This window comes from Mustelus asterias, chromosome 16 (genome assembly GCF_964213995.1).
Source record: "Mustelus asterias chromosome 16, sMusAst1.hap1.1, whole genome shotgun sequence".
Taxonomy (NCBI): Eukaryota; Metazoa; Chordata; class Chondrichthyes; order Carcharhiniformes; family Triakidae; genus Mustelus; species Mustelus asterias.
In genome coordinates this window covers 12,648,271-12,671,156 of record NC_135816.1, presented here as the reverse complement: position 1 = coordinate 12,671,156, position 22,886 = coordinate 12,648,271, and the positions used below count along the sequence as shown (strand labels likewise).

The window sequence follows — 22,886 nt, the reverse complement described above, 5'->3', positions numbered from 1 at the left end:
CAGGTGAACTTGGAAAGGGATCATGCTATGTCCGGGGGCACAGCTGACGCCTTACATGCCAGCTCGGCACCTCAGGGACTGGGTGTAATATTGACCTCGATAATCACATTTTAATTTGATGTTTTAAGTTTCCTTTCTGCTTTGTCTTTTATTTCGGGCGGTTCCCCTTCTTTTAGGGAGCTGCCCTTTTTTGAGTTGTTCCTGAATTAATTTGATTTTGTTTATTTGGGTTGGTACACAAAAAAGAGGTACCCTTTGAGACTCCCTGTTTTACCAAACTCCAGCTATACTCTAATGCAACAAGGCAGCACTCCAGTCCTGAAAGGCAGAAAGTGGTTTTGGAGTGAGACCCTTTCTCAAGGTTGGACATTATTCAGTATATACGTATCCCTGCCTGAAGTTCATTGCAGAAAGTTGTATGTCAATCCCCCCGCCATCCCCCTGAATAAAATTACAATGTAAAGGATGGGGTATTTCACAATATATTATGGGGTGTAGGCGTTGTACGTGGGGTTATTGTGTACGTAGACAGAAAGGCCTCAGTCATTTGTCATTCAGTGTGCCCGCTTCTATTTTTCTTATTCGTTCAATTAATGTGGATATCGTTGGCTAGGCCAGCACTTATTGTCTTCCTTGAACCGCTGCAGTTCCTACGGTTAAGGTACATCCACGGTGCTGTTAGGGAGGGAATTCCAGGATTTTGACCCAGTGACAGTGAAGGAATACCGATATATTTCCGAGTCAGGATGGTGAGTGGCTTGGAGGGGAACTTGCAGATGGTAGTGTTCCCAGGTATCTGCTTCCCTTTTCCTTCTAGATGGTGGAGGTTTAGAAGTAGCTTATCGGTGACTATTTTATGGCCCATGCTTTCTGGTTTCCTCCGCAGACAGAAGCACCTTCTCTAACATATCAAACCCTTTGATAATCATAAAGACCTTGTCTGGGTTTCCCCTCCGCCTGCCTTTTTTCAGAGAATAGGGCTCCAGAAACCTATCGGGAAACCCTGGACTCCACATCTCCCCAATCTGGGTGTACAGACATGAAGCAGCAATTAGCCTGTTTTTGAGTCTCTGCCTTTGCTGTTGTTTTTTTTCAGTGTGATTCTTAACAAAACAAATGGAAACTGCAATTGCAATTATGCCATCCAAAGTCTGTGAAAGATTGTACACAATGAATTACTTTAGCGGTGTTGTTATGGAGACAGCCCGACACAGGAACCGTTCAGTGTCAGCAGCAGTCAGGAGATCTGTGATTCAGTTCTATATTCTGTTGGGTGCGTTGATTAACAGAGGCCCTGGAAATGGAAGGAAAGATGCGAAGACTTTGGACAGGGTGGGGAAGAGACCTTTGCGAATGGGCTGAGGGGGTGAGGGATTACAATTATGTGGAGAGACTGGAGAAGCTGGAGTTGGTCTCCTCAGAACGTCGAGGATTTGATAGACGTGTTTAAAATTAGGAAGGGCTTAAATAGAGTAAATAAAGAGAAACTGTTTCCAGTCGGCTGAAAGGTCAATAAACAGCAGGCACAGATTTAATGTGATGGGCAAAAGAAGCAGAGGTGACATGAGGAAAGTCTTTTTGATGCAATGTCTGGTTATGGTTTGCAATGAACTGACTAACAGGGTGGTGGATACAAGTTCAGTAACACCCTTCCAAAGGTCAATACACGAGTCATTGACTTCAGGAAGTGTAGAGGAGAACATGCCCCTGTCTACATCAATGGGGACGAAGTAGAAAAGGTCAAGAGCTTCAAGTTTTTAGGTGTCCAGATCACCAACAACCTGTCCTGGTCCCCCCATGCCGACACTATAGTTAAGAAAGCCCACCAACGTCTTTACTTTCTCAGAAAACTAAGGAAATTTGGCATGTCAGCTACGACTCTCATCAACTTTTACAGATGCACCATAGAAAGCATTCTTTCTGGTTGTATCACAGCTTGGTATGGGGCTCCTGCTCTGCCCAAGACCACAAGAAACTACAAAAGGTTGTGAAAGTAGCCCAATCCATCACGCAAACCAGCCTCCCATCCATTGACTCTGTCTACACTTCCCGCTGCCTCGGCAAAGCAGCCAGCATAATTAAGGACCGCACACACCCCGGATGTTCTCTCTTCCACCTTCTTTGTTTGGGAGAAAGATACAAAAGTCTGAGGTCATGTACCAACCGACTCAAGAACAGCTCCTTCCCTGCTGCCATCAGACTTTTGAATGGACCTATCTTGCACTAAGTTGATCTTTCTCTGCACCCTAGTTATGACTGTAACACTACTTTCTGCATTCTCTCCTTTCCTTCTCTATGAACGGTATGCTTTGTCTGTATAGTGTGCAAGAAACAATACTTTTCACTGTATGTTAATACATGTGACAATAATAAATCAAATCAAATAAGGGGAGGGAGCGGAGCCATGATGGGGCATGGCCTGAGGAGTGGTGGAGAGCTGCACACTCTGTAATCGGGGATCGGCCAGGGCGGCAATCGGCCGGGGGTGGGGGTTGGTATTGGGGAGATATCGGTGGGGGGGGGGTGTAATCAGCCTGTATAGTGCTCAAGAAACAACACTTTTCACTGATTGAATCATAGAATCCTACAGTGCAGAAAGAGGCCTTTCGGCCCATCGAGTCTGCACCAACCACAATCCCACCCAGGCCCTATCCACATATCCCTGCATATTTACCCACTACCCCTCTAATCTATGCATCCCGGGACACTAAGGGGCAATTTAGAATGGCTAATCAACCTAGCCCGCACATCTTTGGACTGTGGGAGGAAACCGGAGCACCCGGAGGAAACCCACGCAGACACGGGGAGAATGTGCAATCTCCACACAGACAACGACCCGAGCCAGGATTCGAACCCAGGTCCCTGGAGCTGTGAAGCAGCAGTGCTAACCACTGTGCTACCGTGCCGATTGCTAATACATGCGACAATAAATCAAATCAAAGCACTCGCTCAGTACTGCCCCTCTGACAGTGCAGCACTCGCTTAGTACTGACCCTCTGACAGTGCAGCACTCCCTCAGTACTGACCCTCTGATAGTGTAGCACTCCCTCACTTCTGACCCTCTGACTGTGCAGCACTCCCTCAGTACTGACCCTCTGACAGTGCAGCACTCCCTCAGTACTGACCCTCTGACAGTGCAGCACTCCCTCAGTACTGACCCTCTGACAGTGCAGCACTCCCTCAGCACTGACCCTCTGACAGTGCAGTACTCCCTCAGTACTGACCCTCTGACAGTGCAGCACTCCCTCAGTACTGACCCTCTGACAGTGCGGCACTCCCTCAGTACTGACCCTCTGACAGTGCGGCACTCCCTCAGTACTGACCCTCTGACAGTGCAGCACTCCCTCAGTACTGACCCTCTGACAGTGCAGCACTCCCTCAGCACTGACCCTCTGACTGTGCAGCACTCCCTCAGTACTGACCCTCTGACAGTGAAGCACTCCCTCAGCACTGATCCTCTGGCAGTGCAGCACTCCCTCAGCACTGACCCTCTGACAGTGCGGCACTCGCTCAGTACTGACCCTCTGACAGTGCAGCACTCCCTCAGCACTGATCCTCTGACAGTGCAGCACTCCCTCAGCACTGACCCTCTGACAGTGCGGCACTCGCTCAGTACTGACCCTCTGACAGTGCAGCACTCGCTCAGTACTGCGCTTGGTGTGTCTCCATAGATTATGTGCTCTCGTCTCTGAAGTGGATTTAAACCCATAGTCATTTTATGGTTGTAAGTTTCACTGGCAAAGAAAACATTTGTTACTCCTGATTGGTTCAGTATTGTGACTGCTTTGTGGCCCACAAGCACTGGGTTTGATGACCGATTCTATCTCCAATCCTCCACATAATTTTGTTGTTAAGAGGGGTTGTTTAAAACTGCAGTTTGTTAGAAAATATTCCCCCTTGTTTTCCCTTTGATCATTTACCCCTGATCTCTGTCTATGGCAGGGCTGCTGGTGGGGACACTCGATGTTGTCCTGGACTCAAGTGCACGTGTCGCCCCCTATAGGATCCTCCATCAGACGCAGGACTCCCAGGTGTACTGGAACATTGCGTGTGGTAAGCTCCGAGTGTCAGCAGAGATCCTGTGACTAAAATAAAGAAAATTGGGATCCGATAGCTCTGTAGATAGTGCGCTATCTGAAACCTAAAGAGAATTTTGTGCCATCCCTTGTATATCAGTGAGATTTGCCCGTGCTGAACATGGCTTGTACTTCCTTGAGTGATATAATGAAGCTAAAATTTTTATTTGCTATGGAAGTAAGGGGAACTATTTCATCTGGTGGGACAGTCCTTTCGTGGGATGTGGGCATTGCTGGCAAGGTCAACATTTGTTAACCGTCCCTAATTGCTCCTGAACTGAATGGCTCGCTGGGCCATTTCAGAAGGCATTAAGAGTCAACCATATTACTGAGAGTCTTTTAAAAAAGTGGAAGTTTATTTATTAGTCACAAGTAAGGCTTACATTAACACTGCAATGTAGTTACTGTGAAATTCCCCTAGTCGCCACAGTCCAGCACCTGTTCGGGTTACACTGAGGGAGAATTTAGCATGACCAACTCACCTAACCAGTACGTCTTTCAGACTGTGGGAGGAAACCGGAGTACCCGGAGGAAACCCACGCAGACATGGGAAGAACGTGCAGACTCCTCATAGTCAGTGACCCAAGCCAGGAATCGAACCCAGGTCCCTGGCGCTGTGAGGTGCAGTGCTAACCACTGTGCTATCACATATAGACCAGACTGGATAAGGATGGCAGATTTTCTTCCCTAAAGGACATTAGTGAACAACAGTCAATGATAGTTTCATGGTCACCATCACTGAGACTAGCTTTTATCAATAGAACTTAAATTCAACCAGCTGCCATGGTTGGATTTGAACCCATGTCCAGGGAGCATCAGTCTGGATCTCCTGATTACTAGTCCAGTGACATTACCACTATGTCACTGTGTCCTCAAGATCCACAACAAACTCTCAATTAACACTAGGCCATTTTGGGGTGATGTCAGGAAGCGCTTGGGGAGAGATGGGGGCGTGGTGAATGGCAAATTTCAGAGTTGATATTGGTAGATATTTAATGGGTGTCAGTGTTGAGGGACATGGAGCAAAGCTGGGGCTGAAATGCAGATCAGCCATGAATGATGGAACAGATTTGAGGGGCTGAATGGCCTTCTGTTCTTGTGGAAACTTCACCTTTCCATTTACAGGACTCAGGAGAAGGAAGTAGAATATCAGTGAAGTGGATTTCATGTAAAATGAGTTCAGCTGTAAAGATCAGCGATTAGCCGGCAAAGGGGGAAATTTTAAACTGTCCATTATTTTGTAGTTTGGAGTCTCACAAGGTTCTGTTTACTTTTTGAGTGTATTCGCTGCTCAGTAACTGCATCATATTATGGTGCTGAAATCATGAGGGGTTTTAGTGGAGTAATTAGAACGAAGCTATCTCCAGTCAGTAACAAGAGGACACAGATTTAATAACAGTTGACAAAAAAACCCAGAAGAGAGGTGAGAAGGTAAGTGGGCACGGGCATAATGGGTCGAACGGCCTCCTTCCGTGATGTATAATTCTGTCTGCATCCAATTGATCCTTGGAACAGGCAAAGCAGATTAGTTCAATGGGCCTATTTCACTTTGTGATGAGTGCAATGGGGCAGAATTTCTGTCAAGTTGACCCTGTATCTCCCACCATTACTCTGACGGAACGCTTGCCTGGAATGGATACTTGCCATTGTCCAGCCTGTCAGTTCGGCGACATTCTTGGTTTCCCCACTCACCACCCACATCCTGCCGCCACCTTCCTCAATCATAGAACCACACTACATAGAAAGAGGCTATTCAGCCCACTATGCCTGTCCCAGCTCTTTGAACAAGGTATCCAATCAGTCCCACATCCCCTGTTCTTTTCCCATAGACCTACAGAATTTTCTTCAAGTATTTATCCAGATCCCTTTTAAAAGTTACTCTGCACAGATTCCCTACAGTACAGAAGGAGGCCATTCGGCCCATCGAGCCTGCACCAACAACACATGTGAAGCTTGCTCACCGACCAGAACTTTGACTTCCCCCTTGGCTCACTCAAGAAACCCTTGTCCCATGAGGTATCTGGGAATCCAACTACATGCTGATTAAATTAAACTTCCCGTAACTCCACATATTTACCCGGCTAATCCCCCTGAAACTAGGGTCAATTTAGCATGGCCAATCAACCTAACCTGTACATCTTTGGAGTGTGGGAGGAAACCGGAGAAGCTGGAGGAAACCCACGCAGACACGGGGAGAACGTGCAAACTCCACACAGACAGTGACCCAAGCCGGGAATCGAACCCGGGTCACTGGCGCTATGAGGCAGTAGTGCTAACCACTCTGCCCCCTGAACCTGCTCCCACCACTCTTTTTGGCAGAACATTTCAAATCACAACAACCCACTCGGTTTTTAAAAAAAATGTCTCCCCTGATTCTTTTTGGTTTAGTGTTTGGATATCAATCAATAGCAATGATGTGGGTGTTTCCTTGTGTACGCTGCCCGATGGTTTAGGTACCTCCAGGAAGGAGATCACTGGACATTGGGAATGGCTGGAGCTCAATCTCCTACAGACGCTGTCGGTCTTTGAGAATGAAGACGATGTGACCACCTTTGTCAAGGGGAAAGTTCAGGTTAGTGGCCAAATGGTCTCGTTAACAGATCTCTCTCTCTCTCTCTCTCCTCCCTCTCTCTCTCTCCCCCCCCCCCCCCCCCGCTTACATTGTGAACTTAACAACAACAATTTGCATTTATACGGCACCTTTAATGTAGTAAATAGGTCTCTTAGATTCATATATCCATCTTTTAATGTCCTTACACAATTAAAATAAATCACCTCAGTTATGAAATTTTCGATTGGTTCTCACCCCTTAATCTTCTAAACTAATTGCAGGGTATCCTCGCGGAGGAGAACAAAAACAAAGAGGTGAAGGAAGATGAAGATTCCGGAAAGTTCAAGGAGGCGGAATTGAAAATGAGGAAATTGTTTGGAATGCCTGAAGTGGAGAAGTTGGTGAATTACTACTCGTGCAGTTACTGGAAGGGCAGGGTCCCTCGCCAAGGATGGGTTTACCTCAGCGTCAATCACCTCTGCTTCTACTCCTTCCTTCTGGGAAAGGAAGGTGAGAAATCCTCCTAAACGGCACTTCACTCAGGATGACTGCACAATGCAAGTTAACAGAATCTTCAAACCAAACATTTGGGGTTCACTTCCAGAGGGGTAGCATTGAAAAACAGGGAAGTTTTGTTAAACCCCTATCAGACATTGGTTAGACCACACTTGGGAGTTACTACCAGCAGTTCTGATTTCCATATTATAGAGACACGGGGAGAGGTGCATGAATGAAAGATTGCACCATTTCACTGGTGTGGAGGCACCAAGATAGGGGGCATGAAAATAAGATGGTCACTAATAACTCCATGGGAATGGTTCAGAAGGTGGAGTTCCGATCAGCCAGGATACTGAATGGTGAGCAGGCTTGAGGGAGGGTCATATTGTCCACTCCTATTCCTTAATACTCAATTAACATGTTTGACCAATTACCGAATGTACGGATATTTCACCTATATGTCCTGATTTATTGGCCAAAATTTTCCAGCCATTCCCTCCGGCAGGATCCCACCAATGATGACCCCCTGCCGAGGATGCCCCAACGGCAGAGAGTGAGAGCAACGGGAAAACCCGTTGACAGTGGTGGGACTGGACGATCCTGCTGCCAGCCAATGGTGGGCTGCCTTCGCCATCGACAAGGAAGCCGCAGGGGTGGGGGGGCGGGGGGGCGGGGGGGGAGGTTTATCCCGCCCATTGCGTTTCAATGACAACAGCTTGCATTTATAGAGCGCCTTTAATGTCCCAAGGAATTTCACAGGAGCAATAATCAGACACCCAGTAGATACAGAACAAAAAAGGAGGCATTATTACAGATGAGCAAAAGCTTAGTCAGAGAGGTAGATTTTAGCAATGCCTCGATAGAGGAGAGAGACGTAGAGGATGATCAAAGGGCCAGAATTTGAGGAGAGTGCAGAGATCTGAGGATTGTGAGGCTTGAGGAGATTACAGAACTAGCGATCGGTGCAGTGACAATGGAGGCATTCGGAAACAATGGTGAGAATTGTAAAATTGAGGTGTTGCTGGACTGGAAACCAGTGGAGGTTAGCAAGCAGAGGGGTGATGGCTGAATGGGACTTGTTGTGAGTTAGGATACAGAGTAGCAGAATTTTGGGTGAGCTCAGATTTATAAATGCTGCAAGAGGGGAGGCCAACCAGGACAGTGTTAGAATAATAGGGTCTGGATTTAACCAAAACATTGGATGTTTCACACCTAGTACCTTTCTCTTCTCTATTTGAGTATCAGTAGGACATATTGCAGACACCATTCTCTCCTTTTTGGTTACGTCATTGCAAGGTTGTACAGTGGTGAAGATTGGGGGCTGGGTGAGGTATTATCCAACTAATGGAGGATGAATGAATCTGCTCCTCTTGTTCCAGTGAAGCTGGTAATTCGATGGGTTGATGTGACCCAGCTGGAAAAGAATGCCACCCTTCTCTTCCCTGAATGCATCAAGGTGAGCACCAGAGACCGGGAACACTACCTGTCCATGTTCCTGAACATCAACGAGACCTTCAAGCTGATGGAGCAACTGGCCAACATAGCTATGCGGCAACTACTGGATAACGAGGGCTTCTCTGAAGACAAGTGCCTGCCCAAGCTCAAGAAGTCACTCAAAAATGTCTCGGCTCTTAAACGGTTTGTGAAAGTACTGCTATCTTTTTTAATGTTTTATGTTTTATGCCTCAGGTGGTTGAGGCAGACACGCTAGGATCATTTAAGACTTGTCTAGATAGCCACATGAACAGACTGGGAATAGAGGGATACAAACGGATGGTCTAGTTAGGACCACATGATCGGTGCAGGCTTGGAGGGCCGAAGGGCCTGTTCCTGTGCTGTATTGTTCTTTGTTCTTTGTTTTGATGCTCTTGATGTGGTTTTGTGACCACAGGCAGCTTTTAGCCCGGGGCCCATGATGGAAAGATGACATTTTTCGCCTGTCCCGTGGTCATGGAATGGCTACTTTAGTCTCATCTGAGCTGAGGTCGACAGCTCTGTGGTTAGCACCTCCTTAGCCCGACTGTTAGCTGCATGAAGCTGTGAGTGTCAGATCTTTGTGTCAGAGAATGAGCTGGCTTATATGTGATGGTGAGGAGAGTTCTTAGAGTCATAGAGGTTTACAGCATGGAAACAGGCCCTTCAGCCCAACTTGTCCATGCCTCCCTTTATTTACCACTAAGCTAGTCCCAATTGCTTACATTTGGCCCATATCCCTCTTTACCTATCCTACCCATGTAACTGTCTAAGTGCTTTTTAAAAGACAAAATTGTACCCACCTCTACTACTACCTCTGGCAGCTTGTTCCAGACACTCACCACCCTCTGTGTGAAAGAATTGCCCCTCTGGACTCTTTTATATCTCTCCCCTCTCGCCTTAAACCCATGCCCTCTAGTTTTAGATTCCCCTATCTTTGGGAAAAGATGTTGACTATCTAGCTGATCTGTGCCCCTCATTATTTTATAGACCTCTATAAGATCACCCCTCAGCCTTCTACGCTCCAGAGAAAACGTCCCAGTCTATCCAGCCTCTCCTTATAACTCAAACCATCAAGTCCCGGGAGCATTCTAGTAAATCTTTTCTGCACTCTTTCTAGTTTAGTTTTCTTCCTGATGTCCTGAGGCTAATATTCCTCCCTCATCCCGAAACAAAACAGCTTAACTTATCATTCACTTAATGCTGTGTTTGGGATCCTGCTGTGTGCAAAATGTTTGACATATTTGTCTGAATAACAGCGCCAACTGCCATCCAAAGTAATCCCTTTTATTTCAAGTATTTTTACATAAATGGTCACTGGCTCTCAGCTCTCACCTTGTGTCTCTATTTGTCTCCTATTCCTTTAGTCGCTGTTTCATTGCTTCTCTACATACATGTCTCTCCTACCTTTCATTACATAGGTAAAGGAGGAGGCCATTCAGCCCATTGAGCCTATTCCACCATTCAGTCAGATTATGCTGACCTTTAATCAACTCCAAACGCCCATCTTAGTTCCATATCTCCTGATGTAGCTAGCTAACAAAAGTTTACCGGTCTCTGATTTAAACGTATTAATTAAGCTTGCATCTTTTTTTTGTGGGTGATACTTCAACACTTCCGCCACCCTTTGCATGAAGGTGCATTTCCTAATTTCTTTTTTCACTATTTGTTCTTCAATTGTATTTCATGCATCTCCTGAGAGGCTGGGAGAAGGTGGTGGGGGTATTCCTTCCACCACCACAATTCTTATGATGAACGTGCTCCCACGCCATGGTGGAGAGTTTGGGAATATTAACCCAGTGTCAGCGAATGGGCAGTACGGTATGTCCTTGTTGGGATGGTGTGTAACCTGGAGTTGGTGTTGTTTTTAGAATGTTGTTGCTATTGCCCTTCTCAGCAGTAGAGTGGGTATCAGTCACAGCTCAATGGTCGCACAGAAAAATTTCTCTTGTGTGGAAGTTGAGGAGAAGCCTAACATTGGAGCCAGGCTATTTTGGAGTGACTTTTTGTGGGTTCACACACTCCCAACCCAGAGCATTAAGCACGTAATCCAGGCTGACATTCCAGAGCAGTACTGGGGAACACTACAATGTGCTATCTTTCACATGAAACGTTAAATCAGGTGAGCGTGAAAATAAAACATTGTTGTGAACAAGAGCAGATTAATTATCCAGGGCCAATATTTATCCCTCGACAAACGTGACTCAATAAAATAGATTTTCTTCTGGTCGTTTATCACATTGCTGTTTGTGGGATCCTGCTGTGCGTAAGTAGGCCTCTGCATTTCCTATATTGCAACAGCGATTAGACTTTAACAGGTACCTCATTGGCTGTAAAAGAATATTGGGATCGCTATGAGATTTTGAAAGGTGCTATAGAAATGCAAATTCTTTCTTAGCTGTATTGTGTGCGGAGTTGGGGAAACTTAGGGCCCAATTTTACCATCAGGTTGCGCTTGTTTTCGGGCGCGAAAACTTGGTAAAGTTGGGCAGGAGGCGAGTAACGTGATCTGCGCCCGCCTCCGTGCCGGCTCCCCCTTTACCAAGGCCCAAAAATGGCCGCGATCGGGATTGCGCCCGAAATGGGCGCGATGTCAATTTAAATGCATTTGCGTGCATTTAAATTGACTTAATGAGCCGCACGCCCAAACGTATCGGCACTTCCCCCTTTACCACCGCATTCACTCGTCCAGATTTGGCGTGAAACAGACATGGTCCACAAAGGTCCGATTTGGGCGCTCCAGCTTCTGAGGAGGTAAGTTCCGAGCTTTTGGGGGGGGGTGGTCCACTGCCACTCTGCGTGTGATTGGTGGGGGGGAAGGAGGGGGTCTGTTGCCACTCTGCTTGTGATCGGTGGGGGGTGTAGGGGGGGGGGTCCATTGCCACTCTGCATGTAATCGGTGGAGGGGAAGGGGGGGGTCTGCTGCCAAACTGCGTGTGATCGGTGGGGGGGAAGGAGGGTCTGCTGCCACTTTGTGTGTGATCGGTGGGGAGGAGGGGCCCGCGATCAGTCTGAATAGGGTGGGGAGTAAGGGGGTCAGTTATGTTGTAGGGGTGGGGCAATGTCTGTGGGGGGCAGGGGGAGGCATTATCTAGCCCGGGAGTGATGCTGCAGGGGAGCGTTTCTTTATCTTTTTCTCTGCGCATGCGCAGTTGGAGGCGTCGATCGGAGCTGCAGGGTTTCAAGCGCGTTAAGCCCCGCCCACAGACTTCTGTAGCGCGATTCAGAATTGCTGCTATTTTTTCAGTCCGAGTGCGTATGGAGGTGCCTGAGAACGTGTCTAAAAGTCAGATCTGAAACACTCGCAGATTCAAGTCCACCCAGCACTTAGAATGAAAATGGTAAAATAGGGCCCTTAGCTTAGACTTGGTGAGTACATGCTTGGAACTGAAGAAAGATTCAAGATTTTGGACTTTAATTTCAATTAAATAACATGTCTAAATTTTCCGAATCCTTTCAAATTTCAATCATTCCTTTTTAGAAGTTTTTTTTTTCTCATCAAGTCTGTCCTTCACTCGCAGGGACCTAGATGCTCGAGCCAAAAGTGAGCGGTACAGATCCACGTTCCAGCTGCCAAAAGATGAGAGGTTAGACGGGCACACTGAGTGCACTCTCTGGACTCCCTTCAATAAAATGCACATCATGGGACAGATGTTTGTCTCCAATAATTACATCTGCTTTGCTAGTAAAGAGGAGGAAGTCTGTAATCTAATTATACCGCTGCGGGAGGTGAGTTTAGCACTTGCTCTCTGAGTGACCCGGCACTGAATTGTTTTGGATTCGAGCATTGAACACTTGAGCAGTCCCCAGAGATAAACGGAAGTGACATAAATACTGGCAATCCCTAGAGGGGTAAATTATGAGGACCTGTTACATAAATGTTCGAGTGCAGCCTTTGTCGTCTGATTCTTTATTGTTTCCTGAAATGAATTTCAATATGGATAAATGTGAGGTGGTATGTTTTGGTCGGCGTAATAAGGAAATTCCACAAGGTTGGGGTAAAGTCTAAATGGAGGATAAGATGAACAGAATATTCTTTTTTGAAGTTTATTTATTAGTGTCACAAGTAGGCTTACTTTCACACTACAATGAAGTTACTGTGAAAGTCCCCCAGTCGCCATGTTCAGGTACACTGAGGGAGAATTTAGCATGGCCAATGCACCTAACCAACATGTCTTTCAGAATGTGGGAGGAAACGGGAGGAAACCGGAGCACCCGGAGGAAACCCACACAGACACGGGGAGAACACTCAGACTATGCACAGATGGTGACCCAAGTTGGGAATTGAACCCAGGTCCCTGCTGCTGTGAGGCAGCAGTGCTAACCACTGTGCCACCCTGTCACCCATCTGGGGGTAGAGACACATGAAAAGCAGCAACACCTTTTCCTATTTTTTTAAAATTTTGAGTCATCTCTTTAAAAGATTTTTTCCTTCTCATCAACTCTGCCCTTCCCCTGCATTAAGAAGACAGCAGACCGAGTTCTGGAGTTCGCACTTGGAGTATGTGCGCAGTTCTGCTCTCTGTTATAAAACAGATTCAGATTCGCTGGGGGTGGTATGAAAAATTTACAAGGATGATATTGGAACACCTTTTGGAAAGTAGAACAGCCTGGGGTTCTCTTCTCCAGGAAGCTGAGGAGTGAGCTGATAGATGTTTTCATGATCCTGATGCAGTTTGATAGGGACAAATATTGAAAGGTTCAAGGGAAAGGACAACTTGGGGTGTTCTATGTCCAAGTCTCAATTTTGTGATGGGTACCAGGTGATTTATCATTTCCTGTGTCCGATTAGGTGACCATAGTGGAGAAGGCTGATAGCTCCAGTGTTCTACCCAGCCCCCTGTCGATCAGTACCAAGAACAAAATGACTTTCCTTTTCGCTAACCTAAAGGACAGGGATTTCTTGGTGCAGAAAATTTCGGACTTTCTCCAACGAACGCCATCCAGGAGACGCTACAGCAAGGAAGATCTGCGAAATCCCAAAAGTGCGGAGAATGAGGTAACTCAGAACCTCTGTTCTTGTATTTAATGTTCTTACTCATGTTTGCAGGTCTCTTTGTGACCTCACCTCCTCCCCATCTCAGTAACCTCCTCAGGCCCTTGCAAGGTCTCTGTGCTCCTCTACCCGCTTGCACGTCCCTCATTTCAATCACGCCACTTTGGTGTCTGGCTGTAAGTTCTGGAATTCCCTCTCTAAACCTCTCCTTCTCTCTCATTCTTTAAGACCTTAAAATCTACCTCTTTAACTAAACTTTTGACCATCTGACTCTAACATCTCTTGATGTGGCTGGGTGTTACATTTTGTTAGGTAATCACTCCTTGGGATATTTTACCACATTGAATCTGCTATATAAATAAGAATTGTTGTTTATTTGCCTTTCGCTATTCTATCCCCTCCCAGTGCCTCGCTCCATTCCTCCGGCGGCTTCTCTAAATGTCGTCCTTTTACCAAGACTGGCCTTTATTTGTTCCAAGTTCTATTGCAGGTGAAAATTCATTAGGAACCCAGGTTGAGGGAGGTGAGGCAGCAGGAACTGGGGAAATGTGGGCCTCTGTTTTAAATCTTGACTTTTTCAAGTGTTCTAATCAAAGCAAATTGAAGTAAAGTCTCCAACCCCACTATAATGAAGAAGAGGAGGAGAGTTCTCCTTCAGTGTCCTCGGGCAATGTTTAAATACCATCTATAATAAATTACAACGTAACTAAAAACAGGAAATGCTGAAAATACTCAGCAGATCTTGCAGCATCTGTGGAGATAGAAAACGGAGCTAATGTTCCAGATCGATGGTCTCTTATCTCAATGTCAGTCATGGGACCGTGCGGTATGTAAATCATCTGCTGTGTTTATCTTCCTTTTCTATCATTCTTGCCTCTTCCTTCCTTTGAGATGATCCACTGATGGATGACCTCAGAAAACTGCTTTGAGTAGCTGCACTGCTCTGGGGTTTGGGTTGTTGTGTGTGAATTACTGACAGCTGAACCATACAGTAATGCATGGAATTTATTTAATTGATACAATTCATGCATAATTAAACTCCAAAGAACTTTGAGGCTGCAAGAAATGCGCTGATCACGAGTTCAGAAGTGATGAGGAGGTTGCTCTGGGTGTCTAGTGAGTTTTTTGTGGGGTTTTTTTTTTCAGGTTCTCCCAGATCAGAGTGAAGACTCGTCACCCAGCCCCTCGACACCAAGTCCAGGAGTCGTCTTGGACAACACCGAGGCCGCCCCCACCGCCACACAAGCGCTGATGACCATCTTCCGAAAAGAGCCACTAGAGGAACTCAGCCCGAAGATGGTACGGCAAATTCAGAATGTCCAGTTAATGCTGGAACAGCTCATCCAGATGCTGCAGAGAGGGTTGGAAATGGAAAGCTATATGGTGTGGATTAATGAAGCCATAAAAGGAAAATAATTCCAGCACTGGGGTTCATTTCCAAAGCGAAAGAATTGGAAAGCAGGGAAGTTGTTAAATTTGATTAGACAACACTTGGAGCCCTGTGTACATTTCAGGTCTCCATTTTACATAAGGATAGAAAGGCACAGGAGAGGATATAGAAATGATCTATTAGGTATAAACTCTCAATTCTGGTATTATTCAATCATGCAGGATTGAACAGACTGAGGCTCTTTTCTCTAGAAGGTCAAGGATTCGAATAATTGTATGTGGCTTTGATGGGATAGACATAGGAAATTTGTTCCTACATGCAGAGAGGCCGGAACTAGAGGACACAAATATAAGATAGCCACTAATAAATGTAATAGAGAATTCAGGAGAAACGTCTTTACTCAGTAGAGCGATGAGAATGTGGAACGTGTAAGGGCGGGGTTGAGGCTAATAGCATTGATGCATTCAAGTGGAAACTGGATAAACAAATGAGGGTGAAACAAAGTGCTAATCAGGTGAGATGAGGAAGAATGGGAGGAGACTCACGTAGAATAAAAATACCAACATGAACCTGTTGGGCAAATGTTTAAATTTTATTTATTAATGTCACAAATAGGCTTACATTAAAACTGCAGTGAGGTTGCGACTGTGAAAATCCCCTAGTCGCCACACTCCAGCGCCGATTTGGGTACACTGAGGGAGAATTTTAGCATGGCCAGTGCATCTAACCAGCACCTCTTTCGAACTGTGGGAGGAAACCGGAGCACCCGGAGGAAACCCACTCAGACACGGGGGAGGGGACATGCAGACTCCACTCAGACAGTGACCCAAGCTGGGAATTGAAGTTTAAAGTAAAGTTTATTTTTATTAGTCACAAGTAAGGCTTACATTAACACTGCAATGAAGTTACTGTGAAATTCCCCTTGTCGCCACAGTCTGGTGTCTGTTCGGGTCAATGCACCTAGCCAGCACGTCTTTCAGAATGTGGGAGGAAACCAGAGAACCCAGGACCCTGGCCTGCGAGGCAGCAGTGCTAACCACTGTGCCACTCTGCCAGTTTCTGAACAGTTAATGTTACGCAAACTAAAATATAATTATTTCTAATAGGGTCTAGATAATGTTGACCATGAGCAGCTGTGTCAACTTGTCCAGACAGCAAAACCAGAGGATATAGCCTGAGCTCAAAGGGGATAAATTCAGAACTAATCTGCAGAAACAATATTTCAGTGAGCATTGCATGGACCAGGCTCCCTTGGGAGACAGTTGCTCAGATTATAATCTATTTGTTCACATGTAAATTAGATGGATTTCTTAAAGAAATATTTTGGGATACAGTCAATGAATAATTTGAGACATGGCGTGAGGTCAGTGTAACATGCTTGGGAGGAATGGGTGACTTTGGACTGATGGTTCCAAGAGCTCTCCTCCGTGGAGTGTTTTCTTCACCTCATGTCCGGATCTGTTGTAGACAAATTGATAGAGATTGATAGCTAATGATTAGTCAGCAACTCTGTTATTCTTGTGCCATACAGTTACTAACATGGTAGAAAGCAGAATAGATGGGTCAACAGCAATTCCTCTGTTCCAAAGTTGGTAGTAGGGATTGGCTGGTGGGGGGGTTGTGGAGAGAGAGAGAACATGGGGTTGTTCACTTTGGAGCAGAAGAGGTGAAGGGAAGATTTGACAAGTGTTCAAAATCAATCAAAGTAAGGAGAAGAAACTGTTTCCAGTGGTGAAACGATCAGTAATCATTGGCAAAAGAAGCAAAAGCAATGCAAGAAAAAGCTCTAGGGGTCTGTGATGTGTTGCCTGTGGTGGAGGTAGGCTCAATCGAGGCATTCAAGAGGGAATTAGATGATCATTTGAAAGGAAACAATCTGCAGAGTTATGGGGAGAAGGCAGGAGAATGGCAGCAGGTAAATTGATCATTTGGAGAGCTAGTACAGACACATTGGGCTGAATGGCCGCCTCCTGCACTGTAACAAGAGGACACGGATTAAAGGTAATTGGCTAAAGAATCAGAGACAGCATGAGGAGATACGATCTGGGACACTCCTCCTAAAAGATATGGGTATGGTGTTAGCGTGGATTGGGGATTGGCTATCCAACAGGAAGCAGAGAGTTGGAATAAATGGGTGCTTTTCTGGTTGGCAGGTGGTGACTAGTGGCGTGCCGCAGGGATCGGTACTGGGGCCTCAACTGTTTACTATTTACATAGATGATCTGGAGGAGGGGACTGAGTGTAGGGAAACAAAGTTTTCTGACGACACGAAGATAAGTGGGAAAGTGAATTGCGCGGAGGAAGCAGAAGGTCTGCAGAGAGATTTGAATAGGCTGAGTGAGTGGGCGAGGATCTGGCAGATGGAGTATAACGTTGGCAAATGCGAGGTTATTCACTTTGGAAGAAATAATAGCAAATTGGATTATTATTTAAATGGGAAAAAATTACAACATGCTACTGTGCAAAGGGACCTGGGGGTCCTTGTGCAGGAGTCGCAAAAACTCAGTCTGCAGGTACAACAGGTGATCAAGAAGGCAAATGGGATGTTGGCATTTATCACGAGGGGGATAGAATATAAAAGCAGAGAAGTCTTGTTGCACCTGTACAAGGCATTGGTGAGGCCGCAGCTGGAATACTGTGTGCAGTTTTGGTCCCCTTATTTGCGAAAGGATATATTGGCCTTGGAGGGAGTGCAGAGAAGGTTCACCAGGTTGATACCGGAGATGAGGTGTGTAGATTATGAGGAGAGATTGAGCAGATTAGGTTTGTACTCGTTGGAGTTTAGAAGGCTGAGGGGTGATCTTATAGAGGCATATAAGATAATGAAGGGGCTGGATAGGGTAGAAGTGGAGAGATTCTTTCCACTTAGAAAGGAAACCAGAACTAGAGGGCACAGACTCAAAATAAAGGGGGGTCAGTTTAGGACAGAGTTGAGGAGGAACTTCTTCTCTCAGAGGGTGGTGAATCTCTGGAATTCTCTGCCCACTGAAGTGGTGGAGGCTACCTCGTTGAATATGTTTAAATCACGGATAGATGGATTTCTGATCGGTAAGGGAATTAAGGGTTATAGGGAGCAGGCGGGTAAGTGGAACTGATTCACTTCAGATCAGCCATGATCTTATTGAATGGCGGGGCAGGCTCGAGGGGCTAGATAGCCTACTCCTGCTCCTATTTCTTATGTTCTTAAGATGTGTACATGAAGGAGATGGTGGGGGAGCAAGAAAAACGATGCAAATCTTCTCGAGATGGTGGGGAGTGGAGGTAGGCAGTGTGTGGCTGGAAGGATCATGCCACATCTTCACACTCTGGCTGAAATTTTCCAGAAAATTCTCCAGTGAGGAGTGAAGGATTAGTGATGCTCTGTATTGTTTCTATTTTTGGGAAGGCCAAGGAGAAGATGAAGGAAGAATCCTGGAACATTCACTTCTTTGAATTTGGCCGCGGGGTGTGTATGTATCGCACGTCAAAGACTCGCGATCTTGTGCTGAAGGGGATGCCGGAGTCACTGAGGGGGGAACTTTGGCTGCTGTTCTCAGGTATGGTTGCATTTGGGGAAAATTCGGAGTTGCTTGCATACGTAGATGCATTTCTTTTTAAAAAGAAATCTGTAACAGAATGGGATCAGAACAGGAATAGGATTATCAAACAAAAACAGGAAATGCTGGGGAAACTCAGCAGGTATTGCAGAATCTGTGGAGAGAGAATAGAGCCAACGTTTCAAGTCTGGATGACCCTTCGTCAGAGCTAAAAGCAAAGCAAATCAGACAAGATTTATATAATGGAGAGGTGGGGGGTGTGCGGTGGGGGGGCTGTAATTGGACAAAGGAAATGTAAATAGTGATGATGAAGGCTGAAAGAGCTGCTAAAAGCGTCCATTCACCCCCCCCTGCCCACGGCACCTTCCCATGCAATCATAGAAGGTGCAACTCCTGCCCCTTCACCTTCTCCCTGCTCACCGTCCCAGGTCCTAAACACCCCTTTCAGATGAAGCAGCGTTTCACATGCACCTCCTTCAATCTGGTCTATTGTATTCGCTGCTCCCGATGCGGTCTCCTCTACATCGGAGAGACAAAACACAGACTGGGTGACCGCTTTGCGGAACACCTTCGGTCTGTCCACAAGCAGGACCCAGACCTTCCTGATTCTGATCACTCAATGGATGCTTTTAGCACCTCTCTCAGCCTTCATCTCCACCATTTACATTGCCTTTGCCCAATTACAGCCCCCACCGCTCCGCGCCCCCTCCCCCCACCGCTCCATGCCCACCCCACCTTTATTTTAGGAATAGGATTATGTCTCGTGTGAATTATTTGGCTGATGATGACTGTTTTAAACACCTTTAAATGTTTGTGTCTAATGTGCATCATCACTTTGTGTGTTACTTTGTGTGTGTGTGTGTCACTTTGTGCGTGCGTGCGTGTCCCCCATCCATCTAAAATGTCTTGGCTCCTGATCCCTAATTACATTTCCAACTGCCTTGTTCTTTAATAAGCGGGCAGTGGGATTTGCCATCTCTGTACAAAGAGATTGCTTTTGACCTCTTTCATGTAGCCAAAAGTTCCCCCGGTTCATTCCAATGAACAGCTTTCATCCAACTTTACAATTGGCAGCACTGTCACCTCTGACTCAGAAAGTTGTGTGTTCAAGTCTGATATAATCCAGTCTGACACTCCAGTGCAGTACAGAGGGAGTGCTGCGCTGTGGGAGAGGCTATCCTTCAGATGGGATGTTTAACCCCTATCCGAGACTCCATTTCACTCTGGTGGACATTTTAAAAAATCTCAGTCACTATTTGGAAGAAGGTAGCTATGATCCGGGGTTGCCAGCATTGGACTGGGGTGGGCACAGTAAGAAGTCTGACAACACCAGGTTAAAGTCCAACAGGTTTATTTGGAATCACGAGCTTTCGGACTCACCTGATGAAGGAGCAGCGCTCCAAAAGCTCGTGATTCCAAACAAACCTGTTGGACTTTAACCTGGTGTTGTGAGACTTCCTACTGTGCCTACTATTTGAAGAAGAGCAGGAAAGTTTGCCAATATTTATCTCATTGCTGTTTGTGTGAACTCTCTGTGCACTCATTGATTGCCACGCTTCCAATATTACAACAGTCATCATCATTGAATCCTTCCATCTACAAAAGATAATGGATGCACAGCAAACCATTTCAGCTGGGGTGGCTTCATATGGTGCACCTGTGTCAGTGGCTGAAGAGGCCAATCTTTGAGAGGCAGGTTCTGCCACAAGTGTCACTCATGAAGCTACCAAGTGTTGTGCGGGGTTGTTGCTTCCAGCATTGGCATCCGCCATAGCTATTGGTCATTGTGGTGGTGCACACAAGTCCACGAGGGATGTCAGCATTTACCTCGCTCATCAGCTAGTAACTCACGGGTGCAATTATGGATGTTTAGGGCCTTCATGTCATCCTTCAAGGGTAGCCTTGGGGGGTCCGATTGGTCACCTGGCTCCGGCTACCTCATCATACAGAAAATTCTGAGCTATCTGTCCTGGGGACGTGTCTGAGCCAATGAAGCAGTCACTTTGATGAGTGCTAACAAACCCGGGAGCTCTGTCTGCCTTTGAGAGGACGCCACGTTATTACAACTTGTTTTGAAAGTAATTAATTAGTTGTAAATCAATTTGTGGGATCCTGAGGCTGTGCAGCCCATATATAAATAGAAGGCCGACCATCTCTCTCCCTCTAACCAGGGTATCCGCCCGTCCTCACAGTCTCCAAACTCAAGAAATACATTCAGGAGCGAGTATTATTGTTGGATATGAGTTAACTTGCCCCCCTTCATTGGGTTTTTTATTCTTTTGGTCCCATTAGGTGCTCTGAATGAGATGGTGACGCACCCAGGGTATTACTCTGATCTGGTGCAGGAGTCTACAGGGAAGTATAACCTGGCCACCGAGGAGATTGAGAGGGACCTGCACCGCTCCATGCCGGAACACCCGGCCTTCCAGAACGAAATGGGCATTGCTGCCCTGCGGAGGGTGCTGACTGCCTACGCTTTCCGCAACCCCAACATTGGGTACTGCCAGGTGATTGACCCCACTCGACCCCCTGCCCAGCGGGACAGGAAACTTCTCTGGCATTAGGTGGTTCTTGTGTACGGCCTTTGTTCTGATGTGGAACTACTTCCTGCCATTGACACAGTTTTGGGCACACCAGCTGGTGGAGTATTGAAGAAGATAAACTGCAGATACAGGGCCTGTGCTTTGTGGTTAAAGTTGAGGGAATTTTAGCAGCTTCTACTCAAAGTTTTGAGTGAGTGCTGGCTATTTTCAGTGCATTCACTACCCTTGAGGACTATTGTGTATGTTGCTGGTGTCCTTGAGGTGGGACAGACACGCTCCAACACATGCATGCCCCAACGCAGGTGCCCCCAATGCAGGCGCGCACACACGCACACATATACGCTTGTTCACACAGCAGACCTTTTTTTAAAAATAAATTTATTCAGTTGTAGGACATGGGCGTCACTGGCTGACCAGCATTTATTGCCCATCCCTACCTCCTGTCAATTCCACTGTCCCTATCCCAGGAACATTGAGGCAACTTGTGATGCCCCAGCTAACTACTCCGCTGAGATCAGCGAACACTGGGATGAACAGCACTGTCCTGCGTCATATTCCTTTAACCAACTGAGTCTTTCCTCCTCCTTCACTGCCCCTCCCCCACCCACAAGGGTGTACCACTTTCTGTACGCTGTGTGCTCCTCTGATGGGCCAGATTCTCACCTCAGTCTCCTCGTCCTTTTGCAGGCCATGAATATTGTCACCTCAGTCCTGTTACTGTACTGCAATGAAGAAGAGGCTTTCTGGCTCCTGATTGCACTCTGCGAGCGGATGCTGCCTGATTACTACAACACCAGGGTAGTCGGTGAGTTGAATCAGTATTTTACTGTCAGTTCTGCACCTCAGGCTGGGGAGGAACCTGCAGCACAGAATGTTACTGGGGATAGAAGGGTTACATGATGGGGACAGATTGCATGGACGAGACTTGCATTCCCTTGAGTACGGAAGGCTAAGGATTGATCTAATTGAGGTGTTTTAAGTGATTAACAGAGTTCATAGAAATCATAGAAACCCTACAGTGCAGAAGGAGGCCATTCGGCCCATCGAGTCTGCGCCGACCACAATCCCACCCAGGCCCTACCCCCACATATTTTACCCGCTAATCCTTCTAACCTACGCATCTCAGGACTCTAAGGGGCAATTTTTAACCTGGCCAATCAACCTAGCCCGCACATCTTTGGACTGTGGGAGGAAACTGGAGCACCCGGAGGAAACCCACGCAGACACGAGGAGAATGTGCAAACTCCACACAGACAGTGACCCGAGCTGGGAATCGAACCCGGGTCCCTGGAGCTGTGAAGCAGCAGTGCTAACCCACTGTGCTACCGTGCCGCCCTTGATCAGGTAGATTCAGATAAACTGTTTCCTCTGGATCATGAGGAAGCATCATTTTCACACAAACTGGAGTGGAAATCTGAAACTGTCAAAAAGCTTTAGAGTCTGGGGGCTCAACTGAAAACTTTCATGGACATAGATTTTTGGAGGTAAGGATATTAGCAGTTCTAGAGGTGAACTGGAGAAACAGGAGAAACTGAATGGGAGAAGAGTTGACCTTCTCGGGCCAAAGGGAATGGTGATGGGGCAAGGAATGAATCAAAGAACCAAAAAGAAGTACGTACATAAGAACATAAGAAATAGGAGCAGGAGTAGGCCATCTAGCCCCTCGAGCCTGCCCCGCCATTCAATAAGATCATGGCTGATCTGAAGTGGATCAGTTCCACTTACCCGCCTGATCCCCATAACCCCTAATTCCCTTACCGATCAGGAATCCATCTATCCGTGATTTAAACATATTCAACGAGGTAGCCTCCACCACTTCAGTG

At 46.5% G+C, this 22,886-nt stretch overlaps 1 protein-coding gene across 2 annotated transcripts in view; it reads left to right on the top strand.

Moving 5' to 3' along the window:
* Positions 1-22,886, top strand: part of tbc1d9b (TBC1 domain family member 9b) — a 58,558-nt gene that overhangs the window by 6,141 nt on the left and 29,531 nt on the right. For both annotated transcript variants that reach the window (XM_078231797.1, XM_078231796.1), the window contains exons 2-11: positions 3,943-4,053; positions 6,530-6,648; positions 6,909-7,137; positions 8,505-8,763; positions 12,120-12,327; positions 13,391-13,597; positions 14,741-14,893; positions 18,370-18,520; positions 20,813-21,027; positions 21,751-21,868. In XM_078231797.1, coding sequence (XP_078087923.1) covers positions 3,943-4,053; positions 6,530-6,648; positions 6,909-7,137; positions 8,505-8,763; positions 12,120-12,327; positions 13,391-13,597; positions 14,741-14,893; positions 18,370-18,520; positions 20,813-21,027; positions 21,751-21,868 — 1,770 coding nt within the window. The remainder of the gene's footprint in view (positions 1-3,942; positions 4,054-6,529; positions 6,649-6,908; positions 7,138-8,504; positions 8,764-12,119; positions 12,328-13,390; positions 13,598-14,740; positions 14,894-18,369; positions 18,521-20,812; positions 21,028-21,750; positions 21,869-22,886) is intronic.